This window comes from Nilaparvata lugens, chromosome 12 (assembly GCF_014356525.2).
Source record: "Nilaparvata lugens isolate BPH chromosome 12, ASM1435652v1, whole genome shotgun sequence".
Taxonomy (NCBI): domain Eukaryota; kingdom Metazoa; phylum Arthropoda; class Insecta; order Hemiptera; family Delphacidae; genus Nilaparvata; species Nilaparvata lugens.
Window position 1 is genome coordinate 22,455,426 of NC_052515.1, and position 22,130 is coordinate 22,477,555.

At 35.3% G+C, this 22,130-nt stretch overlaps 1 protein-coding gene across 1 annotated transcript in view; it reads left to right on the top strand.

The window, feature by feature from the left end:
• LOC111055871 (dynein heavy chain 1, axonemal) overlaps nucleotides 1-22,130 on the top strand; it is a 357,355-nt gene that overhangs the window by 307,529 nt on the left and 27,696 nt on the right. Inside the window, exons 38-43 of the mRNA XM_039439162.1 lie at nucleotides 2,311-2,499; nucleotides 3,388-3,552; nucleotides 8,184-8,400; nucleotides 10,627-10,901; nucleotides 19,857-20,030; nucleotides 21,785-21,921. Coding sequence (XP_039295096.1) covers nucleotides 2,311-2,499; nucleotides 3,388-3,552; nucleotides 8,184-8,400; nucleotides 10,627-10,901; nucleotides 19,857-20,030; nucleotides 21,785-21,921 — 1,157 coding nt within the window. The remainder of the gene's footprint in view (nucleotides 1-2,310; nucleotides 2,500-3,387; nucleotides 3,553-8,183; nucleotides 8,401-10,626; nucleotides 10,902-19,856; nucleotides 20,031-21,784; nucleotides 21,922-22,130) is intronic.

A 22,130-nucleotide genomic window follows, 5' to 3' on the forward strand; every position in this document is an offset into this window, starting at 1 on the left:
TCAACAGAAGGTGCTCATATAGAAATTTTTCAAACTTGTCATGTGTTATGAATAAAAATATTTGAAATTGGCTTCTCGATGAATCGATATCCATTCAAGTACACGTATTCGTTGGTTTTATTTACCTATGGAATGTGGTCAATTATTTATGTTCACTCTGTATATTCGGGTGAGACCTTCTCGTAGAGGACTCCTCACCAAAAAAAAAAACCGTACGAATTCACTTTTGAATTATAGTGAGGTCCACGTTATAATGACAGTGGAGAAAGATAGGGGAAAAACGTTGCCGATCCTCGGTCTTGTGAATGCCTTCTATATACGGTAGCTGAAAAAGGTTTATTGATGTAATATTCACTGGTCATTCTTGTTTAAAATAATCAATTATAGTTTATTAAGAAAGAGATTATATTTTTTAATAATTCCATGAAGAATTTTCATAATTAAGATGAAATATTTTATCAATTAATTATTCATTCTGCATTGTTAAAAACGATCTGGCAACAGTGCAAAGAGAGAAATAGATAGCGCTATCCGCTCCATTGAATGTTAGACAAAAAGAGCAATACCATTTATTTATTTATTTTTAATTTTTACAAAGTAGCACTGATTGGGAGAGGAAAACTAAGGATACTCCTTGTACCATTTTTCTCCCAAATTTAGATAACATTTTAAAAGTCCAAGTTAGGGTTATGGTTTCACTTTTCTGAAATTTTCATTTCCATTGCTAATCAAACACTGCCAATATAACGTGGACCTCACTTTATTATATTTTGATAACTTCAATAAAACTATTGAAAACTATTAAAACCATTTTGCTCTACCTCCACTATAAAACCATTAACGCTCGTCACTCAAACAATTTAAAGTGAATCTCGCTATTTGATAGCTCCATATATTTCACAAGCTCTCTCCGTAATTTTCTCATGACTTTTCATCTAGGCAATCTAGAGTTTGATAGTGTCTATTTTCATTCAAGAAGCTCGTAAACTTTTCATATTGTACCGTAAAGTTTTCTCAGCTGCTGAATGAGTGGACAAACGTTTAGAAAGAATGGTTTGCTACTTTGTTGCTTTTTGATGGTGAGAACCGTATCGCATGAGAGCACTTTAAGGTGGGTTCTCACATATCAGTATCATTGTACGTGTCTGGAACAGAGAGAATATTATTCCTATGCGTTCTTTATTCTTATTCAGCCGGTCCGAGAAAGTATTAATAGTCACTTTAGAACTGATGAAAATAAAATTTTAATATTTTTAATGTAGTGGACACTTACAGTGATATTAATATTTGGGATTCCAGCTTAATCCGTACAACCGGCGACTTACGTTTTGTAGGACAGATATTCGTAGTGTGGGTCAGCCTGAGTGTTTCCTCCATCAGCTTCACTTTAAACTGTCAGCAAACAACAAGCTGTCGATTGAATGAGAAGCATTGATAAGGAATGCTGGCACTTGAAGGTGAATCTCAAAAGAATTACATTATAATCAGTTTTTTAATTCAGGTTTCTGCTCTCCAGTGATAGTCTGAAGAAAAATAGATATTGGCCCGTTTTTCGAGCTCTAGATTTAGCTGAGTTCTAGACTTTGAACAGCTGGAGTCAGAAAATAGTCAGGGCTGATTTTCGAGCTCTGGATTTAGCTGAGTTCTAAACTTTAAACAGCTGAAGTCAGTCAATAGTCAGTCACGTTTAAATTGAATTTTAAAAAACTAGAGAATTGAACACAAAATAAAATTTAATAAAAAAGACTAAGAAATTGTCAAAAAACCACAGATTTATTGATACTTAGAAAGACCGGTTTCGGTTATTACACCATTGTCAATCTCTGATAAAACTGATGAGTTTATCAGAGATTGACAATGGTGTAATAACCGGAACCGGTCTTTCTAAGTATCAATAAATCTGTGGTTTTTGACAATTTCTTAGTCTTTTTCATTCAATACAAATCAATTGAATACGGTGTGTGGTGGAAAAAATATAATTTTCTTCAACTTCTCAACAACACAAAAAGTGAAATAAAATAAAAAAGAGAAGATTAAGGTTTCAGCTATTTTGAACTATTTAGGAATGTTTCACTTCGTCAAGGAAAAACGTTTCCAATTATAGAAATCAGAAAATAACTATTCATTCTGCTGCAACTATTTACTGCGACTACGCCCCGTTTTGGAAAGCCAATTATCCAACTCCAGCTGTTTGAAGTCTAGAACTTACCTAGATCCCGAGCTCGGAAACCGGCCGTCAGTCGTTTTTTCTAGGGTTTTTGAACCTATCCATTAATGGACTGAACCCAGTAAACTTTTTCTATTTTCCAGTTATCAGGCCCAATTCCTGGACAGAAGATTCTGGACTACTGGGAACCAGGAAGAAATATGCTCAACGATCCTGGTGCTTTCCTCAATTCTCTGATGAACTACGACAAAGAAAACATGTCCGAATCATTGATCAACAAACTGAAACCTTACATCAATAACCCACAGTTCCAGCCATCGAAAATAATCACGGTGAGTTCGATTGAACTGTTGAGGTTCGAGTTTTAAGCTGGATTTTCACATATAAGTATCAGTGAACATGTCTGATCCGGTCCGATAATATTATTCCCATGACTTCTGATGAGACTATTCATACTCGCTCGGCCGGGCTGAGTAGGAATAGTCCATTTAGAACTCATGGGAATAATATTTTCACTGTGCTCTGGCACTTTGGCACTGACATGTGGGAATCCATACAAGCCATCCTCAAGTGAGCCAAGTCATATAATGAGATAGAAACAATCGCGGAATCTCGAACCTACAAAATGAATACATTAGTAGTTATCATTACCTTTTTTCTGTTAGGACTGCTCTCAAATTAATATCAAGGAATATCTATGTTTCTTTTTTCAATTTTCTACTCTCATATTTTGACATTTATGACATTATCAAGTGACTCACTTGAATTTTCATTTCTTGACATAAGTAATCATTTATAGCAATATTTAGTTGTTTTCTTATTTTAACGTGATCAAATCACAGTGAAAGTGAATCAGGAATTATTATTTTGTAGTGTTACTATTCTCATATCATGAAAAGAACTGGTACAGGTATAATATCCAGTATCCATACTTTTCAGGTTACCCATCCAAGATATTGATCCATTCAGATACCATCCAAGGTATCAATATTCAATCTAATATTAATCTAATATTTGCGCATTTACTCTAATATTCAATGCTATCCAGGACACCTTTACCGATACCTGAATTCATTTTAAGTTGACCTGGGCCTAGATTGAAATTGGAGCTCCATCCAATTAAACTATGATTATAGAGAAAGTTCCTGAGATCTCTCATTTTTTAATTTCCTCTAATATTCAATATTTGATAATAATTTTTTTCCTCGCCTGTTATCCAGGTATCAAAAGCCTGCACCTCGCTTTGCATGTGGGTCCATGCTATCTTCAAGTATTTCTTCGTCAATCAAACAGTTTTGCCGAAGAAGGCTGCTCTGGCTTCAGCCAAAATAAAGCTGGCCAGTGTGATGAGTGTTTTAGAGGAGAAAAGAGCAAGGATGAAAGAGGTAAGTGAGATTGACAATCTCAAATTAAAATTCATTCACTTCAACAATCAGTCCAATCAAACACTTGGAAATGATTATTATAGGATATAATTATTATCACGATTGAAATTCAACTGTAAAATCGAATTGTTATGAACTATCAGAAAGGAAAAATTGGAACTAGACCGGAAAAGGAATAGTATCTTGCGTCACATGGACGGGAAGGGGCCTTTTGCAGACGAGAATGATGTTTCTAGTCTTGGCTGACGCCTCGACTAGAATTTCATTTGAGCATTGCAAAAGACATTCACGTCCAAGTAACGTACACTATTTTTTGTCATAATAATCTAAAGAAGAATAATATTGAGAAATAGAGAACATTACCTGCTTGTGCTGAAGTTACTACATGCATTCTATAAACACAAATTCAGAATCAGGATTTTTTTGGAAGTTGACAAAGCTTCCACGTGGAGCGCTGAATGTGGTTTTCTTGAAGCCGTTTTGCTGTTCCTATTTCGGAACTAGGAAGCTTACTCGACAGTGAAAAAAATCTGGTGTGGTGCACTCACACTACTTTCCTTGCCGTTTTGAAAATTTATCACCTGACGCAAGTGTTCCGCGCATCTCAAGTCTACTATTCAAAGATCTGCCAGCTGGTGACAGGACAATAACGCTAGAGACACACGAAGTCTGCTATCTCTTCATAGTGAATGATTAAATAGAATCAACAGTTGCCAACAGTTTGCATTATTGAATAAACACTTTTTCTCGAGTTTCGAGCTTATTTTCAATTTTAGGTGAAAATGTCACTGAACATTAATTGTAGAGATTCTTATGCTCAATCTTTTCCACTTGAAATTTTTTGTTCAAATTGTATCTGAAGCCTGATAATTGGGAATCTAAAATCACACTTTGCATTGATGGGGTGGAGCTCCTGAAATTTTTACAGATATGGGACTTGTGGCAGTTGATAGAGCTTATCAATGACTATTCTAGGTATAAATTTGGTGCCGTTTTCAAGAAAATCGCAAAAAACCGTGTTTTTGACAACATTTTCGCCATTTTAGCCGCCATCTTGAATTGGATTTGTCCGAAATTGTTCGTGTCGGATCCTTATAGGGGAAGGACATTAAGTTCCAAATTTCAAGTCATTCCGTTTATTGGGAGATGAGACTTTTTATTCGAAGTGTTTCACAAGATACGTAAGTTTGAATATACGAGACTGTGGAAATGATTGACTTATCAAAATTTTTCGCATATCCAAAGTTGCGTATCTTATGAATCACTTCAGATAAAATATCGAAAAGTAGTCAAGGTTGTAGAGAATTTTTTCCTCTTTCCGCTCTCATGAATCGTTTTCCTGATTTCAGTACCGTTCAAAAGTTACAGCTAATTGAAAAAATGATAATTTTCATTTTCTCATTTTTTTCTGCGATTTTACTGTTATTCAAGAGTCTCTAAAACGAGTAAGATATATGATAGAAACTTGCGATTGGTCTCAAATGAAAGAGAATTACATGCTCTATAAGCTACGTTGCCTTAAACTCATCTTGCATGACTGTTTATTATCGAAAAACTGGCGAGATTGTGAAAATGAGGAAAATATCGCATATTTCTAGATTTTTTGAATCAAACGTATTTTACCTCACGATTATATTTTTACAAAATTCATTTACCTCACATGAAAGAAGAGATTTTGTCTTCGAATCAAGACCAAGTATCATTTTTTATCATTCCGGGTTACCGAGATACACAGTTTTGAATATAGAAATCAGCCATTTTTCTGTGTATTTAAATACACTAAAATAGGGCTAAGATACACTAAAAGTGAATTTTTCATCAAATTTCAATTGTGATACATGATTTTGAACCGCCTTGACAAGTTGAGAAGAATGAGCTGTAGTACGAGAAGATCTGATCATTCTGTCAAAAGTTATAAGTGTTTAAAGTTTTGATCCTTGACGTATCCTTATGACGTACCCCCCACTAGGAAATACTGAAATTAGATGTTTCTAACGGGTAATTATCATAGAAAATAACCCGCGTGAGATGATTTCAGCCGAAATATGTATTTTTTTGTTAGGAAGGCCTTTAAAATGTACTATAATGAAAAATTTGTATTTTAGCTGTAGGACATGATTTTCTATTTTTGGGTATATCCCCCCTCCCCCTCTACTAAATTCGAAAATTCCTAAGGAATCCTGTTCATAATAAATTGTTCTTTTGCGTGATGTGTGGTTTTTCATCTATACTAGGAAAATATCCATGTTGTATGGAGTAGAAGTGGTAGGATTGCATAATTTTGAAAACCCCTTAAAGAGTACCCCTTTTTTGAAAATTCGTAGCTCCGGAACCAAGAATGTTAGAATCCTGCGCAGCCACTCAATCTATTGGAAATTTTATTCTCTTTAATTTTGTTAGGGATGAATTTTCTTGAGAAACTCAAGGTTTACGAGATAAAATGTGAAAATTGAAAAAAGTCCAAAAATTTGGGGGTTTTGGGGGGTTTTGGGGTTGAAGCCGCCCTCTGGCGTGTCAGCAAATTTCAGATTCGAATTTAGCGCCCCAAAATACATAAAGAACCGTCGAGAAAAAATCTTTCGGGGCTGTTTCCTGAAAAACGACCATTTGACTGGACTAACAGTGGAGTATGCTGTAATGAGAATCATATGTTTATTTGTTCTGCGAACAGCTGTTTACCGTCTTTATTTCATGCATGGGAAACAGCTGAAATTGAATGACTATTACAAAAAAAATTGTGAGAAATAAGGAATTAAAACAGAAAAATTGAGAAAAAACATTAAGCATAACTGATCGAAAGTTTGGGATTAGACTGTTAAGAATTTAAATATTCAGAAGAATTTACATTTAATATCTTTGTCGTCTTGGCTATCAACAATTCAAGTCGATTGGTGATCATTGTACAAGCAATCTACTTCTGGTATGTGGATTGATCCATGGGGCCAATCTCTTCTAAACTTAAACAAAAGTTTAGAGCAGCAGCATTTATGTAACCCGTTATTATAATTAGTATTCAATGAATAGATAAATGTATTAATATCGAGCAAGCGATGAATGGCAGATGATGGTGGAAGTGGCCAGTGTGAGAGTGGCTGCATAGTTCAATGACAGACTTTCACCTTCATTAGTCTATCATCTACCAATCATATCACTTGCTCAATACTACATACTACTCACCAATTCACGTGAAGTTTAGCAGATATTGATGATTATAATTGATGATAATTTATAGGTTTTATTGTTTATTGATAATAATGTGGCAACAGTCGATACCTGGGTATTCTAATAAATGTGGCAATTTCGAGTCATTCTATTAAATCTTAAGTTTCCTGACGAAGAAAAAGCCTGACGTACAGAGCTCAATCTCTTGACCTTTTCATGAGCAGTAATCGAAACATCCAACATCCTATCTGGAGAACTTCCATATAATGTCAACCAGTAAGCCTGCTCTCCACAAATGAGTTACCCCATTTATAAAAGCAGCGATTTAACCATATTTATCTACTAACATGATCTATCGAACAACTCTAACAACTCCGAAATAATAATCGACCATAATCGACTACACTGGAATAGAGTAGTCGATAATCGACTACTATATAGGGCTTGATGAATAGGACGCGGCCTTGCAGTTTAAATTGGATCGATTTATCCTACAATAACATGATTGTCTCATACCCCAACCCCATGATATCGATATAGCTCATGATAACTCGAGCTTCCAAGCCTATCAAATACCCTCATTTATCTCTGACAAGGAAGACACGAGTACACCTGAAAAGGTATACCTCAACCCAGGTCCAGGTATAACATGACACGTTTATGATGATTACTGGGGTTGCAGAATATCTGAAGTCACGTTTTCCATTAATGGTAGAGACGTTTCCTGACTGGCAACCTGTCCCTGACCATTTCCTATAGTTCCTGGATAAACTCTCATAGTGCACAATAGATAGCTTCTACAAATCTAAATAGCCACAAATGATATGAGGGTCTAAGAGATAATAGGCTAAAGATCTTCAAACTATTATTGTGCTTGAACTTAGTTCTTGTTGGTTCTTGATTTAGGTCTCTGATCACTTAGTTTTGAGGGATATCTTTCTAATAAATAAAAGTCATTATTCAAGGCCAAAGCGTCATTGATGGATCAACATCACCGATGATCAAATTTCTGCTGATAAAACCACCAAAGATAACACTGAGTTTCAACACATATAAATATAATAGATTGATTGAAATATGTCATAAGAATGCTGAAAAATATAAATGTTCGAGCTGGAAGATTGATATTATTATTATTAAGGCGACACGTATGGATTCTCAAACACACAATATTTCGTTTCAGATAACTGAAATTAATCAAATCTGAAACTGAAACAATATATAATTTAAATGAAAATTTCCAAAAGGAATACAAAAAACAGGCTTCATGGTGGGGTGTGCTGAAAAAGAAAGAGAGGAGGAAAACCTTTTAATTCTCTATTCCACAGAATTCATTTTCTGTCATTCAATAATCAGATATACACCTCAAGTACAGAGATTAGAGTAAATTAAGTTCTACTATTATTAATTTCGAGTAGTATCAACTCTATTTTATCCTACGTTTTTGTTCTAAAATTTTTAATTTGCAGGTAACCGACGGTCTAGCCGAACTGGAGAAAGCGCTCAAGGAAACGATGGACCATAAGGCACAATTGGAGGCAAATGCCAAACTGTGCGAGAACAGGATGGATAGAGCATTCCGTCTCATCAACGGACTGGCAGACGAGAGAGAGCGATGGATCAATACGATTAGTGTGCTCGAAAGATCTGTCGAGAACATGGTCGGAGATATACTCATCAGTGCCGGTGAGGGTTCTTATGAGGAGTGAGAGAGAGGAGAAGATAGGAGAAGTAAGAGGGGATGTAGATGAGTGGGAGAGTAGAGAGGGGAAGCATAAGTAGGATTAGAGCAAGAATAGTATATACTGTATAATAGTATATATATAGCTATATACTATCCTCGGGATTAGAGTAGAAGAGGAGAAATGGAATCAAGTTGGAAGAAGAGAGAGTGAGAAAAAGAAGAGTAGAAAGGGAGAAAAAGTAGAGGAGAGTAGGGAGGAGAATTAGGAGTGAGAGGGAAGTAGTGATGATAGGTATAAGTGACATTAGAGTAGAAGAGAAGTGGAAGCAACATAGGAGTAGAGAGTAGAAGTAAAGGAGAGGGAAAACAGAAATATGGGAGAGTGGAGAGGGAAAGTATGAGTAAGAGAATCGTAGAGAGGGAAAGTTCAAGTGAAAGAGAGTAGAGAGGTGAAGCAGGAGTAAGAGAAAGTAGTGATAAGATGTATATAAAGATTAGAGTAAAAGAGAAGAGATGGAAACAAGATTGGAGTAAAGAGAAGTATAAAAATATGGGTGAGTGGAGAGGTATATGTGGGGGAACAAGTCTAGGTGTAGAGGGAGGAGTAGAGGAGAAGTATATTTGGGAGGAGAGTATATAGGAGAAGTAGTGAAGAGAAGAGTAGAAAGGAGAAGTATATGTAGGAGAAGAGTATATAGGAGGAGTAGTAGAAAAGAGAAGTACAAGTAATAGAAGAGAAGACATGGCTTTGTCATCAGATTAGAACTGCCCACTCGTGGATGTCTCTCCCATTAAATTCAACAGGGACTAGACTTGGATTAGTGTCTCAAAACATTCCGTTTCTCGTCCATTTTGAGATAGAATTTTGATTGAGATGATAATTAGTGTGATCATTGTATTTTATTATCATCTAGGTTATTACAACCACTCACTCAAATTGCTAAAATCACAGTTGAAAGCTCACTTTGGGCTTAGATTATAATTATATCTTATTCTCATAAGATCATACTAGTTAGAGTCAACAATATAATAACATGAAAGCATAGACTAAGAAAGTAAACAGTGATGATTTTTTTTATCCATTTATTGTACAAAACACTATAATCATAATACAATTATGACCATTGAGGAAAAACTAGGCTGAGCCTGTTCTATGTCTCTCCAACAATTTTGATAGAAAATGTCCAAAGTATTGTAAGGCTATGAAATCACACACTGCTTCGCCATTTGGTTTTCGGTCCAGGAATAATGATTTAAAAACTTTGAATTTTTGGTCTTAGATTTGGATCTACCTATAAGGTAGATAATAATGAATCACAGAATGTATCACAATAAATTGAAAACTTGAGAGATCACTTTGAGTAAGTTACAGCTGGGGCCTGTTTCATAAAAGTTACAAGTCCTGTAATACAGGAGAATCACCATTCCAATTACATGGTCAATATAGCCGATAAAATCAGCTGTTCCTGTATTACAGGACTTGTAAATTTTTATGAAACAGGCCCCTGATGATAGATTACTATGATGGTTTAGTGATGATGTGATTAGATGTGAGATGAAAGTCATACAAGATTTGACAAAAGGGGATAGACCAATCAACCAGAATTCAGCTGTATCAAATCCAAACTTGGTCTACACTGCTAAATTGGAATGAATGTCCGACAACTATTTCGGTCGAGTTTAAAAAAATAGTGTTTCTGGAATACTCGTATTACTCCGTGTCATCATCACAAACCTAGACGCCACATCTCTCTAAACAAAAAAATATATATTTTTCCACCACACACCGTATTCAATTGATTTGTATTGAATAAAAAAGACTAAGAAATTGTCAAAAACCACAGATTTATTGATACTTAGAAAGACCGGTTTCGGTTATTACACCATTGTCAATCTCTGATAAATTAAAGTTTAATTTAGTTTTTAGTTTTTAACCGGTCTTTCTAAGTATCAATAAATCTGTGGTTTTTGACAATTTCTTATTTTTTTTCATTCAATATGAATAATTACCACAATATCAACTTCTCAACTACACAAAAAGTAATTGATTTGTGACAATGCATTCTATGTTTAAATGGAAAATATTTTAATTTTAAGTTTTTGTAATGTATTGTATATGAAAATTTTTATATTTTTCACATTTGTAAAGTTTGTTTAATGATTTTGGCAATAAATATTTCTTTCTTTCTTTCTTTCTTTCTTATTAAAGAATCTCTTGTAATTTTTAGGCGCCGTAGCCTACCTGACGCCGTTCACGGACAAATACCGTCGCGGCCTGCTGTCCGAGTGGCTGAAGCAGCTGGAGGAGACCCACGTAGCGCATACGCCCCGCTGCACCCCGGTGCAGACGCTCGGCGAGGCGGTCGCCATCCGCCAATGGCAGTTGTCCGCTCTGCCACGCGACTACCTCTCCACCGAGAACGCCATCTTGTCGTTCCACTCGCGACGCTGGCCCCTCTTCATAGATCCGCAGGGTCAGGCTAATCGATGGATCAAGAATATTGTGAGTAGATGCATAGAGAAAAGATAGGCTAAGAAGATATGCCATGGTTATACTACGTTTATGTTCCAAATTTAACTGTTAACCAAGCCGATAGTCCTACAGTGAGGTACACGTTATAATGGCAGTGGAGAAAGATAGGAGAACAACGTTGCTGAACCTCTGTCTTGTCAATGCCTTCTGCAGACGGTAGCTGATACAGGTATATTGATAAAAACACTTCACTTGAATGGGCTACTTTCTTACAAATTAATAAAAACAATATGAAAACTTGAAGTACCCTTTATTATTTAAAACTTTAAAATATTACAACGACTAGTTTCGACCATGACTTAGGTTATTAGATTTTTTCAGAAAATGACCTAAGTTATGGTCGAAACTAGTCGTTGTAATATTTCAAAGTTTGATGCAATATTGATGTAATATTAACTGTTCATTCTCGTTTAAAAATAATCAATAATATTTCTTTAAGCAAGAATTTTTTTTCCAATAAATTCATAATGAATTTTCATAATTAATTGAGATGGAATATTTTGTTAAGTAATTATTAATTCAACATTGTTGAAAGACGATCTGGCAACAGAGCAAAGCGAGAAAGAGATAGCACTATTCGCTTTGTTGAATGACAGACAAGGATAGCAATACAAAATTAATTGCTAATCAAACACTGCCATTATTACGTGGACCTTACTATAGTAGTTGTTTTTGTTGAAGCTATGTGACGCTGGTAGTCGCTTATACTGGGCCATTCTAACGCTCTCACCTCACAAGAAAAAAAACAGTTATTATAAACAGTAGTCGACAATAATCGGCTTGAGTTACGAAAAAATCGGCTTGAAATTTGGAACATAAACTACCTATACCATGGGATATCTACTTATGCTATATCTTCTCCATTATTAATCCAATTCATCCAATTCAGGCCACATTAAGGGCCATAATGCACAATCCAAGTTTAACGCCAAACCATGTTTACATGAAGATAGGTTGCATTTATCATAATGTGTTTTATATGTGGTTTAAACGAACAGCAGGAGGTTATTTCTCCGTTGAAACCGAGTATCTGCATACGGAACTAAGCTGCATACAGACTTGAGCGCCACTAACACGCGCATTTCACTTTTTTACTTTCCTTGACCATAGGTAAGAAAAGTATTGCTTTCCGAAAAAAATTAAGGTATCCCAATTTCTAAATTTCTATACGTTTCAAGGTCCCCTGAGTCCAAGAAAGTGGTTTTTGGGTATTGGTCTGTATGTGTGTGTGTGTGTGTGTGTGTGGTGTGTGTGTGTGTGTGTGTGTGTGTGTGTGTGTGTGTGTGTGTGTGTGTGTGTGTGTGTGTGTGTGTGTGTGTGTGTGTGTGTGTGTGTGTGTGTGTGTGTGTGTGTGTGTGTATATGTGTATGAGTGTATGTGCGTCTGTGTACACGATACCTCGTCTCCCAATCAACGGAATGACTTGAAATTTGGAACTCAAGGTCCTTACACTATAAGTATCCGACACGAACAATTTCAATCAAATGCAATTCAAGATGGCGGCTAAAATGGCGAAAATGTTGTCAAAAACAGGGTTTTTGGTGATTTTCTCAAAAACGGCTCCAACGATTTTGATTAAAGTTATACCTAGAATAGTCATCGATAAGCTCTATCAACTGCTACACGTCCCATATCTGTAAAAATTTCAGGAGTTCCGCTCCATCTATGCAAAGTTTGATTTTAGATTCTCAATTATCAGGCTTCAGATACAATTTGAACAAAAAAATTCGAGTGGAAAATATTGAGCATGAGAATCTCTACAATTAATGTTCAGTAACATTTTCACCTAAAATTAAAAATAAGCTTGAAATTCGAGAAAATGTGATTATCCAATAATTATTGCAAACTGTTGGCAACTGTTGATTCTATTAAATGATTCACTATGAAGAGATAGCAGACCTCGTGTGTCACCAGCGTTATTGCCCTGTCACCAGCTGGCTCAAATCTTTGAATAGTAGACTTGAGATGCGCGGGAACACTAGCGATAGGTGATCAATTTTCATAACTGCAAGGAAAGTTGTGTGAATGCGCCACACCAGATTTTATCAGTTGATGCATAGCTGTATTTGTACAGAATCAGTAAGATGCAGATATAATAAGCATAGCATCAGCTGATGGAATGAAATGTGTGTGTTGGTGCACTACCTCTGTTTACGGAGGTAGTGATTGGTGGCACCAAATGTACCTATAATACATTGGTGTGCGAGTGCATGCTTAGTTATGCATGACCAGAGAAAACTCATAGGTACTTATTGTAGTAAGTTCATAGGTTCATTGTAGGTTCATTGTAGTACTTATTTGTACTCACTGTACTTCTATGATGTACCATTCATTTTCAAGAGAAATGATCCATTATTCCAAGGACATCCATGTAGATACTCTTGCAAGAGAATGCATGTAGAACAGAATCCAGTTTTTGATGAATTATTGAAATAGTCTCTCTAAGTTACTTATTGAAAGTAAAAGTTATTGAAATATGGTCTCTCCAACTCAGCTACTCTACCCTGAAATACGTCATATCTGTCAATGTTAAATCCAAGATGTCCTGTTCACATTCGTAGCTTGGATTTAAGGCTGTGCAAAGGCTAAAAATAAACTTTCTACTGGTGATATTTTTAAAAGCTTTTCCATTTGTATATCATCAAGCTATAAAAATGAAAACGTTTTCTGGGAAAACATTTTTTTCCGATCATTACTTTTTGAGATATTATGAGTGCCTAAAGTTTAAATTTTTGGGACAGGACATTTCAAATTCGGTAAGAGATAAATCCATAAGATTCAGAGGATAAATTCGTCATGGTATTTTTGATTGAATAAAACAATTTTTTTCGAAAATATCAATTTTTACTTTCCTTTTCCTATTACCATAGATAAGGATTGCTTTCCGAAAAAAAATTAAGGTACCCCAATTTCTAAATTTCTATACGTTCAAGGTCCCCTGAGTCCAAAAAAGTGGTTTTTGGGTATTGGTCTGTATGTGTGTGTGTGTGTGTGTGTGTGGTGTGTGTGTGTGGTGTGGTGTGTGTGTGTGTGTGTGTGTGTTGTGTGTGTGTGTGTGTGTGTGTGTGGTGTGTGTGTGTGTGTATATGTGTATGAGTGTATGTGCGTCTGTGTACACGATACCTCGTCTCCCAATCAACGGAATGACTTGAAATTTGGAACTCAAGGTCCTTACACTATAAGTATCCGACACGAACAATTTCAATCAAATGCAATTCAAGATGGCGGCTAAAATGGCGAAAATGTTGTCAAAAACAGGGTTTTTGGTGATTTTCTCAAAAACGGCTCCAACGATTTTGATTAAAGTTATACCTAGAATAGTCATCGATAAGCTCTATCAACTGCTACACGTCCCATATCTGTAAAAATTTCAGGAGTTCCGCTCCATCTATGCAAAGTTTGATTTTAGATTCTCAATTATCAGGCTTCAGATACAATTTGAACAAAAAAATTCGAGTGGAAAATATTGAGCATGAGAATCTCTACAATTAATGTTCAGTAACATTTTCACCTAAAATTAAAAATAAGCTTGAAATTCGAGAAAATGTGATTATCCAATAATTATTGCAAACTGTTGGCAACTGTTGATTCTATTAAATGATTCACTATGAAGAGATAGCAGACCTCGTGTGTCACCAGCGTTATTGCCCTGTCACCAGCTGGCTCAAATCTTTGAATAGTAGACTTGAGATGCGCGGGAACACTAGCGATAGGTGATCAATTTTCATAACTGCAAGGAAAGTTGTGTGAATGCGCCACACCAGATTTTATCAGTTGATGCATAGCTGTATTTGTACAGAATCAGTAAGATGCAGATATAATAAGCATAGCATCAGCTGATGGAATGAAATGTGTGTGTTGGTGCACTACCTCTGTTTACGGAGGTAGTGATTGGTGGCACCAAATGTACCTATAATACATTGGTGTGCGAGTGCATGCTTAGTTATGCATGACCAGAGAAAACTCATAGGTACTTATTGTAGTAAGTTCATAGGTTCATTGTAGGTTCATTGTAGTACTTATTTGTACTCACTGTACTTCTATGATGTACCATTCATTTTCAAGAGAAATGATCCATTATTCCAAGGACATCCATGTAGATACTCTTGCAAGAGAATGCATGTAGAACAGAATCCAGTTTTTGATGAATTATTGAAATAGTCTCTCTAAGTTACTTATTGAAAGTAAAAGTTATTGAAATATGGTCTCTCCAACTCAGCTACTCTACCCTGAAATACGTCATATCTGTCAATGTTAAATCCAAGATGTCCTGTTCACATTCGTAGCTTGGATTTAAGGCTGTGCAAAGGCTAAAAATAAACTTTCTACTGGTGATATTTTTAAAAGCTTTTCCATTTGTATATCATCAAGCTATAAAAATGAAAACGTTTTCTGGGAAAACATTTTTTTCCGATCATTACTTTTTGAGATATTATGAGTGCCTAAAGTTTAAATTTTTGGGACAGGACATTTCAAATTCGGTAAGAGATAAATCCATAAGATTCAGAGGATAAATTCGTCATGGTATTTTTGATTGAATAAAACAATTTTTTTCGAAAATATCAATTTTTACTTTCCTTTTCCTATTACCATAGATAAGGATTGCTTTCCGAAAAAAAATTAAGGTACCCCAATTTCTAAATTTCTATACGTTCAAGGTCCCCTGAGTCCAAAAAAGTGGTTTTTGGGTATTGGTCTGTATGTGTGTGTGTGTGTGTGTGTGTGTGTGTGTGTGTGTGTGTGTGTGTGTGTGTGTGTGTGTGTGTGTGTGTGTGTGTGTGTGTGTGTATATGAGTGTATGTGCGTCTGTGTACACGATATCTCATCTCCCAATTAACGGAATGACTTGAAATTTGGAACTTAAGGTCCTTTCACTATAAGGATCCGACACGAACAATTTCGATCAAATGCAATTAAAGATGGCGGCTAAAATGGCGAAAATGTTGCCAAAAACAAGGTTTTTCGTGATTTTCTCGGAAACGGCTCCAACGATTTTGATCAAATTCATACCTAAAATAGTCATCAATAAGCACTATCAACTACCACAAGTCCCATATCTGTAAAAATTTCAGGAGCTCCACCCCATCAATGCAGATAGATTCCCAATTATCAGGCTCCAGATACAATTGAAACAAAAAAAATGAAGTGGAGTGGATTGAGCATGAAAATCTCTACAATTAATGTTCAGTAACATTTTCACCTAAAATTGAAAATTAGCTTTAAATTCGAGAAAATGTGATTATTCAATTGCAAATTATTGTTGATTCTATCAAATCATTCACTATGAAGAGATAGCAGACTTCATGTGTGTCTCCAGCGTTATTGCCCTGTCACCAGCTGGCTCAAATCTTTGAATAGTAGACTTGAGATGCGCGGGAACACTAGCGTCAGGTGATCAATTTTCATAACGGCAAGGAAAGTTGTGTGAGTGCGCCACACCAGATTTTTTTTCATTCAATCAACAATTACATAGAGAATTCATCCTTCTAATCACATGGATTTATCTCTGACTAAATTTGAAGTGTTCTTTCCCAAGAAATTAATCTTTAGGCGCTCATATCTCAAAAAGTAATGATCGGAAAAAATGTTTTCCTGAGAAAACTTTTTGATTTTCATAGATTCATTTATCCTCCTAATCACATGGATTTATCTCTGACTGAATTCAAAATGTTCTTTCCCAAAAAAATAATCTTTAGGCGCTCATATCTCAAAACGTAATGATCGGAAAAAAAATATTTTCTTGAGAAAACTTTTTCTTTTTTATAGCTTCATGATATCATACAAATCGAGAAACTTTGAAAAATATTAACAGTAGAAATTTATTTTTAGCCTTTGCACAGCCTTGACATTTGGAGATAGGACGTATTTCAACGTAGCGTTGCTTAGCTAAGTGAGAGGAGACCCTTAGGAGAGTTGCTTACAAACTACCAAGTCTCTAGACAGTTTATGTAGTAAATTCTAGAAACATTTGAAGATAAATATGCTAGCAGAAGCTTCAAATCGGTACAAAGTCAATCTGTTGAAATTTCAACATTTATTTAACATTTCATGCTAGCTGGTGTATAGGTTGATAAAAGAATATCAGAAGGGAATTCTCGCACCTCACGTGAGACTATCGGAGTGCAAATACTGGTAGGCTAATCCTATTATCCTCCACGTCACGTTTCTCTAGAGAGCAAAGCTTTTTGACACATGACATGTGGAAAATTGAGTTTGGAAAACCACTTCAAAATTTTTTGACCTGTAACATTATCTCCATCACTTTCATTCCCCACAATAACCTCTTCTGGTCTCCCTCTTTCTCATTCTTCTCCAACTTTTCTTGTTTTCCTGTAAGTTTTCTGATTCTCTCTTCGATCCACTATAAAATTTACCTCCTTATTTTCTTCGGGTATTCTCTACATTTCTTTTCATCCACTTTTCTTCTTCTTAGTTTTTCTTTTGCTGTATGTCAATTTCCCAGCGTTTCCTATGAGTTACATAATATTAGCACGAAGGAAAGCAAAAACACAATTATTATATTGTTCCTTGATCTGTAATACTTCGTTTTTCCTTCCTGATTTCATAGAAACATATTTTTAAAATGGTTTAAAATTTAGAAGGAATATGGGAATATTTCTTAAATGTCAGTATTTGTGATACATAGAAGTTGGCCATTTTTTGTGTATTAGATGGGCTTAAGTACACTCAGCAATAAATTTCCCATTTTTCGACCGAATTCGACCAATGTTGCATGATTTTGGATCGCCTTGACGAGCCGAGAAGAATGAAGTGTAGAACAATGAAATCTGAGCATTGTGTCAAAAGTTATGTGTTTGAAATTTTTACCCTAGAGGGGTCCTTATGCGCGCCTCTCCACTGAGAAATACTAAGATGAAGTGCATCTAACGGGTGATTCTCATAGAACATAATCTCATGAACTTAAATCATTGTGCGAAATATCAAAGAGAGGGAAATGAAGTTGATGATTCTCATAGAACATAATCTCATGAACTTATATCATTGTGCAAAATATCAAAGAGAGGGAAATGTAGTTGATGATGATATTTGAAGCTGAAAATGATGTGTTTTTCACAATGCAAAGAGCATTTCTATATGAGATACAGCGCTCCACCTGATTTCAGATTGTATAGAACAAGAATATGCCCAGAAGAATTTTAAATTATACATCTAAATGGTAACAATAGGAAGATATTGCTGATCAAAAACTAAAATTCATCACAGGTTTTTATTCTTTTGATTTTACTCTTTTTCAAAAATCATAACTCAGTACTCATTGCAGATAGACAGCTCTGGATGATCTCATTATATTCAGAATTTTATAATCTAAAAAACGGTGGAAGACAATTTTTCTGTTTGATTACTGTATTTGGCAGAAATAGCTGAAAACTGGAAATGGAACCGAAAATATTAGGTTTCTGGGCCACTCTGTATCCTGCACAAGGGAATTTTGCATGAAGAAATTGGTTCTGGACTTCTCTCATGTACCCAAATAATATATTAAAAAATCAGAATTACAATATAAATTGCAAGCACCAATGTATATAATTACTGGACTAAGAGATTTTGGAATAATCTGGGGAGATTTCTTCTGTCAGTATCTATAATGTCTTATGGGACAGAATGTTCAATGCATGATCATTCTTCACATGTATTCTTTGGAACAGACTCGAAGGACTGCCACATGAAAGTATGATGTGTGATCGTGCGAGAAAGGAGACTACTCCAATCAACACCCTTGAGATTGTGCTGACTGCACGCAAAGAAAAGTTCTTCTGCTCAGAGCGTACAAAATAAATAGACTGAGACTAAGTTTTAGTCAGTTGAAGCAACAAAGCAAACTGAAGTTTCCCCGTGTGGTTTGAAACCAGATCGAGAGAAGGATGATTTATCACTGCTTTAGTTGATCTTGATTGAGTCACCTGTGATTGAAATTTCTCTGTTGATCCTTCTACCTAAACTGGATTGAATTACATTCTTCGACTCACTAAAAGTAATTTCGTATCGGTTTTTTTTTGCGGGCAGTTCCTCACTCACTGTATTTTTTATCCTATCAACTTTTTTCAGACTGAGTATTATTAAATGGGTATTCACTATAATAAAATGAAGTGATTGGAGCCCGATAAGAAGCCTTGATAATAATACACTGAATGCTTTATGGAAGCATATTTAATGAAAAGTGAGAGGTCTCGTGTACCATTCACAGCTGACAATAAGTTATGGAAACGTTGGAAAAGCGTACATTGTTGTAACTGCTAAGAAGTAGGCTATTGCATCTTCATATCCAGTGTTTGGAGAAGGGCATCTAGTGTTGAAATATAAACAATGAGTCGTTCAACTCTGTGTACTGTACAGAATATCAGACAAGGTTTCACAGAATAAGCCAAATAATATGTCAATCGACTACGTAAAGTAATACTGAAAGTTTGACAGCACTTCAAGTTGCTTCATGTAAAGATGTGTACAGACTTAGGTCTTGTATTGTATCTGTATCTTTACAGATACAATAAAATACAGATATGATGAGCATAGAATCAGCTGATTAGAAGCGTAAGCGTGTTTTTGTGATACAAAAATCTCTACATAGCTCTACATCTCTACACTTGTTACTTACATTATGTACATCTTTTGTAAGTTCATTAAAAATATAATTCAATTTGATCCAAGTTGAAGTTAATCAAAAATCCTCACTGATTTTATCACTACCGAAGATGATTATCAGCACATTTTAAATTTTTCACCTTTTCTGTTATCTTTTACTTATACTGTAATTATTGGAGTTCATCAAGCCTTTGTTGATTGATTTTGCCACTCCATGTTCAACATTTTCTGTAAAATATGCATTCAGAATTCAAAACTACTTCACACTCCATTTAAGGGTACAAACATATTTTATTCAATTCAATTCATTAATTTGAATTGCAGGGTAAATCTACGGGACTGAAGGTGTGCAAATTGCACGATAAAGACCTGATGAGAGCGCTACAGTCAGCTGTTCGTTTCGGGAAAGAAGTCCTCATTGAAAATGTCCTGGAAGAACTTGATCCAGCTCTGGATACCATTCTGACACGCCAGACTTTTGTCCAGAATAATCAAGTGGTGAGCTAAATCGAATGATGAATTTATAAAATTATTCTACTCTCCTATTTTTTAGTATAGACTTGAGTCGTGTGCTCTTGTTTATTCTTGTATATAGTATTAATCGTACTTAGGTTTCCTCTCGCTAATTCGAGAATAATAAAGTTTTATTTTCCTTTTAAAAATAAATGTTGAAATTATAATGAGAATCCTTTTTGGAATAATTAAATCTTGGACGAAATCATGGATGAAGATTCTATTATTTCACTGTAGCTTCTCCTACGATTCGTCAATGTCAATAATGGTTGGGTATCAACATTTTTACGCCTCTTTTAATATTCTATTATTCATTCTATGTTCTAAAGAAACCTTGTTATTTTTTATGGGTCCGATGTGCCCCATAATATGATTTTTATAATATTATTGATTTTTCGAGATAGAATCTCAGAAAAGAAATGATTTTGGTTCGGAATCTCAGAATAGAGATGATTTTGGTTCGGAATCTCAGATAAGAGATGATCTTGGTTCGGAAAAGTTGTTGTATTGAGTTGGAGAGCTATATAAAATTTGAGCTACTTATAGCTCTGTCAGCTACATATAGCTCTGCTAGATGTAGCTCTGCTATAAGTAGATTTAACGCTAATTTTATGTAGCAGAGCTATATGTAGCTCTGCTAGATGTAGCTCTGCTACATGTCAATTTCTGCTTATAGCAGAGCTAGATATAGCTCTGCTACATGTCAATTTCTGCTTATAGCAGAGCTAGATGTAGCTACTCTGTCCTTGAAGGAAGGCTGCCGCAGATGTATACTGCTGTTTGCAGCTGTTTAGTGCCTGCCGGGTTTACACCAGATATACTGTACTCATTTGTTGTCAGAGTGCTAGTAGGTTACTGCGCATTGCAAGCATTTATTTTTGATTTATATATTATTGTGCAATGATGGAGAGTGAATTTGATTGGAATAGAGACAGAATTATCCAATATCTTCTTTTTCTTCTTTGTGCTGGCATTTTGATGCTGGCATTACTTGTAGCAGAGCTACATATATATCTCTTTTCTGTATAGGGCTACTTTTATAGAAATAGAAAGAAAAATAAAAATCTTAGTACCCTTTTTGAAATATATAATCACATAATAAATACACTAAATACACATCGCTTAGTCGTACTAAGATTTTTATTTTTATTTCTAGAGCTACATATAGTTTGGAATAAACCAGTATTCACTGCTCAGTTCCCAGTCAGATGCCGAAGAAGAAAGTAGTTCTTGCAGCAGCCGCTGCTTTCGCCGCAGCCACTGTGATATTTTTAGCACAGAGAAGAGAAAAAAGATATTGGATAATTTTGTCTCTATTCCAATCAAATTCACTCTCCATTAATGCACAATAATTTATGAATAAAAAATAAATGCGCAGGAACCTACTAGCACTCTGACAACAATAAAGGAGTACAGTATATCTGGTGTAATTCCAGCAGGCACTAAACAGCTGCAAACAGCAGTAAACAGCTGCGGCAGCCTTCCTTCAAGGACAGAGCAGCTACATCTAGCTCTGCTATAAACAAAAATTGATATGTAGCAGAGCTAATACCGAAAATTTCGGAGAGCTCATTTTCTGCTATATAGCTGAGAAAATAGGCTTAAAACTGTAATATAGCCGGGCTATGTATCAGTTTCCCAGTGTCACTTTTTGAACTTGTAGCAGAGCTATATATAGCTGAGCTACATGTAGCTCTGCTACATAGTGTAAACCTAGCTTAACCTGAAAAATGTTCCAGGTTATGAGAATTGGAGACCTGAATGTCCCCTATTGTGACACTTTCCGCCTTTACATCACCACAAAACTGCCAAATCCTCACTACATGCCTGAAGTATCCATCAAAGTACTTCTTGTCAATTTCACCCTGGTTCCAAGGTGAGAGATTATCCTATCAAAAATAGAGTAGAATTTTTCGTATAGTGAATCTGTGGATAAGAACTTTACATGTGGAGCTCATCCATATCAAATTATAATTCATTATGATAATACTCAATTCAAGCCATACGAGATAAAAATTATAATATGATGATACTTCATCTACGCTAGAGATCATCTTGGCTCAGAATCTTAGAAAAGAGATGATC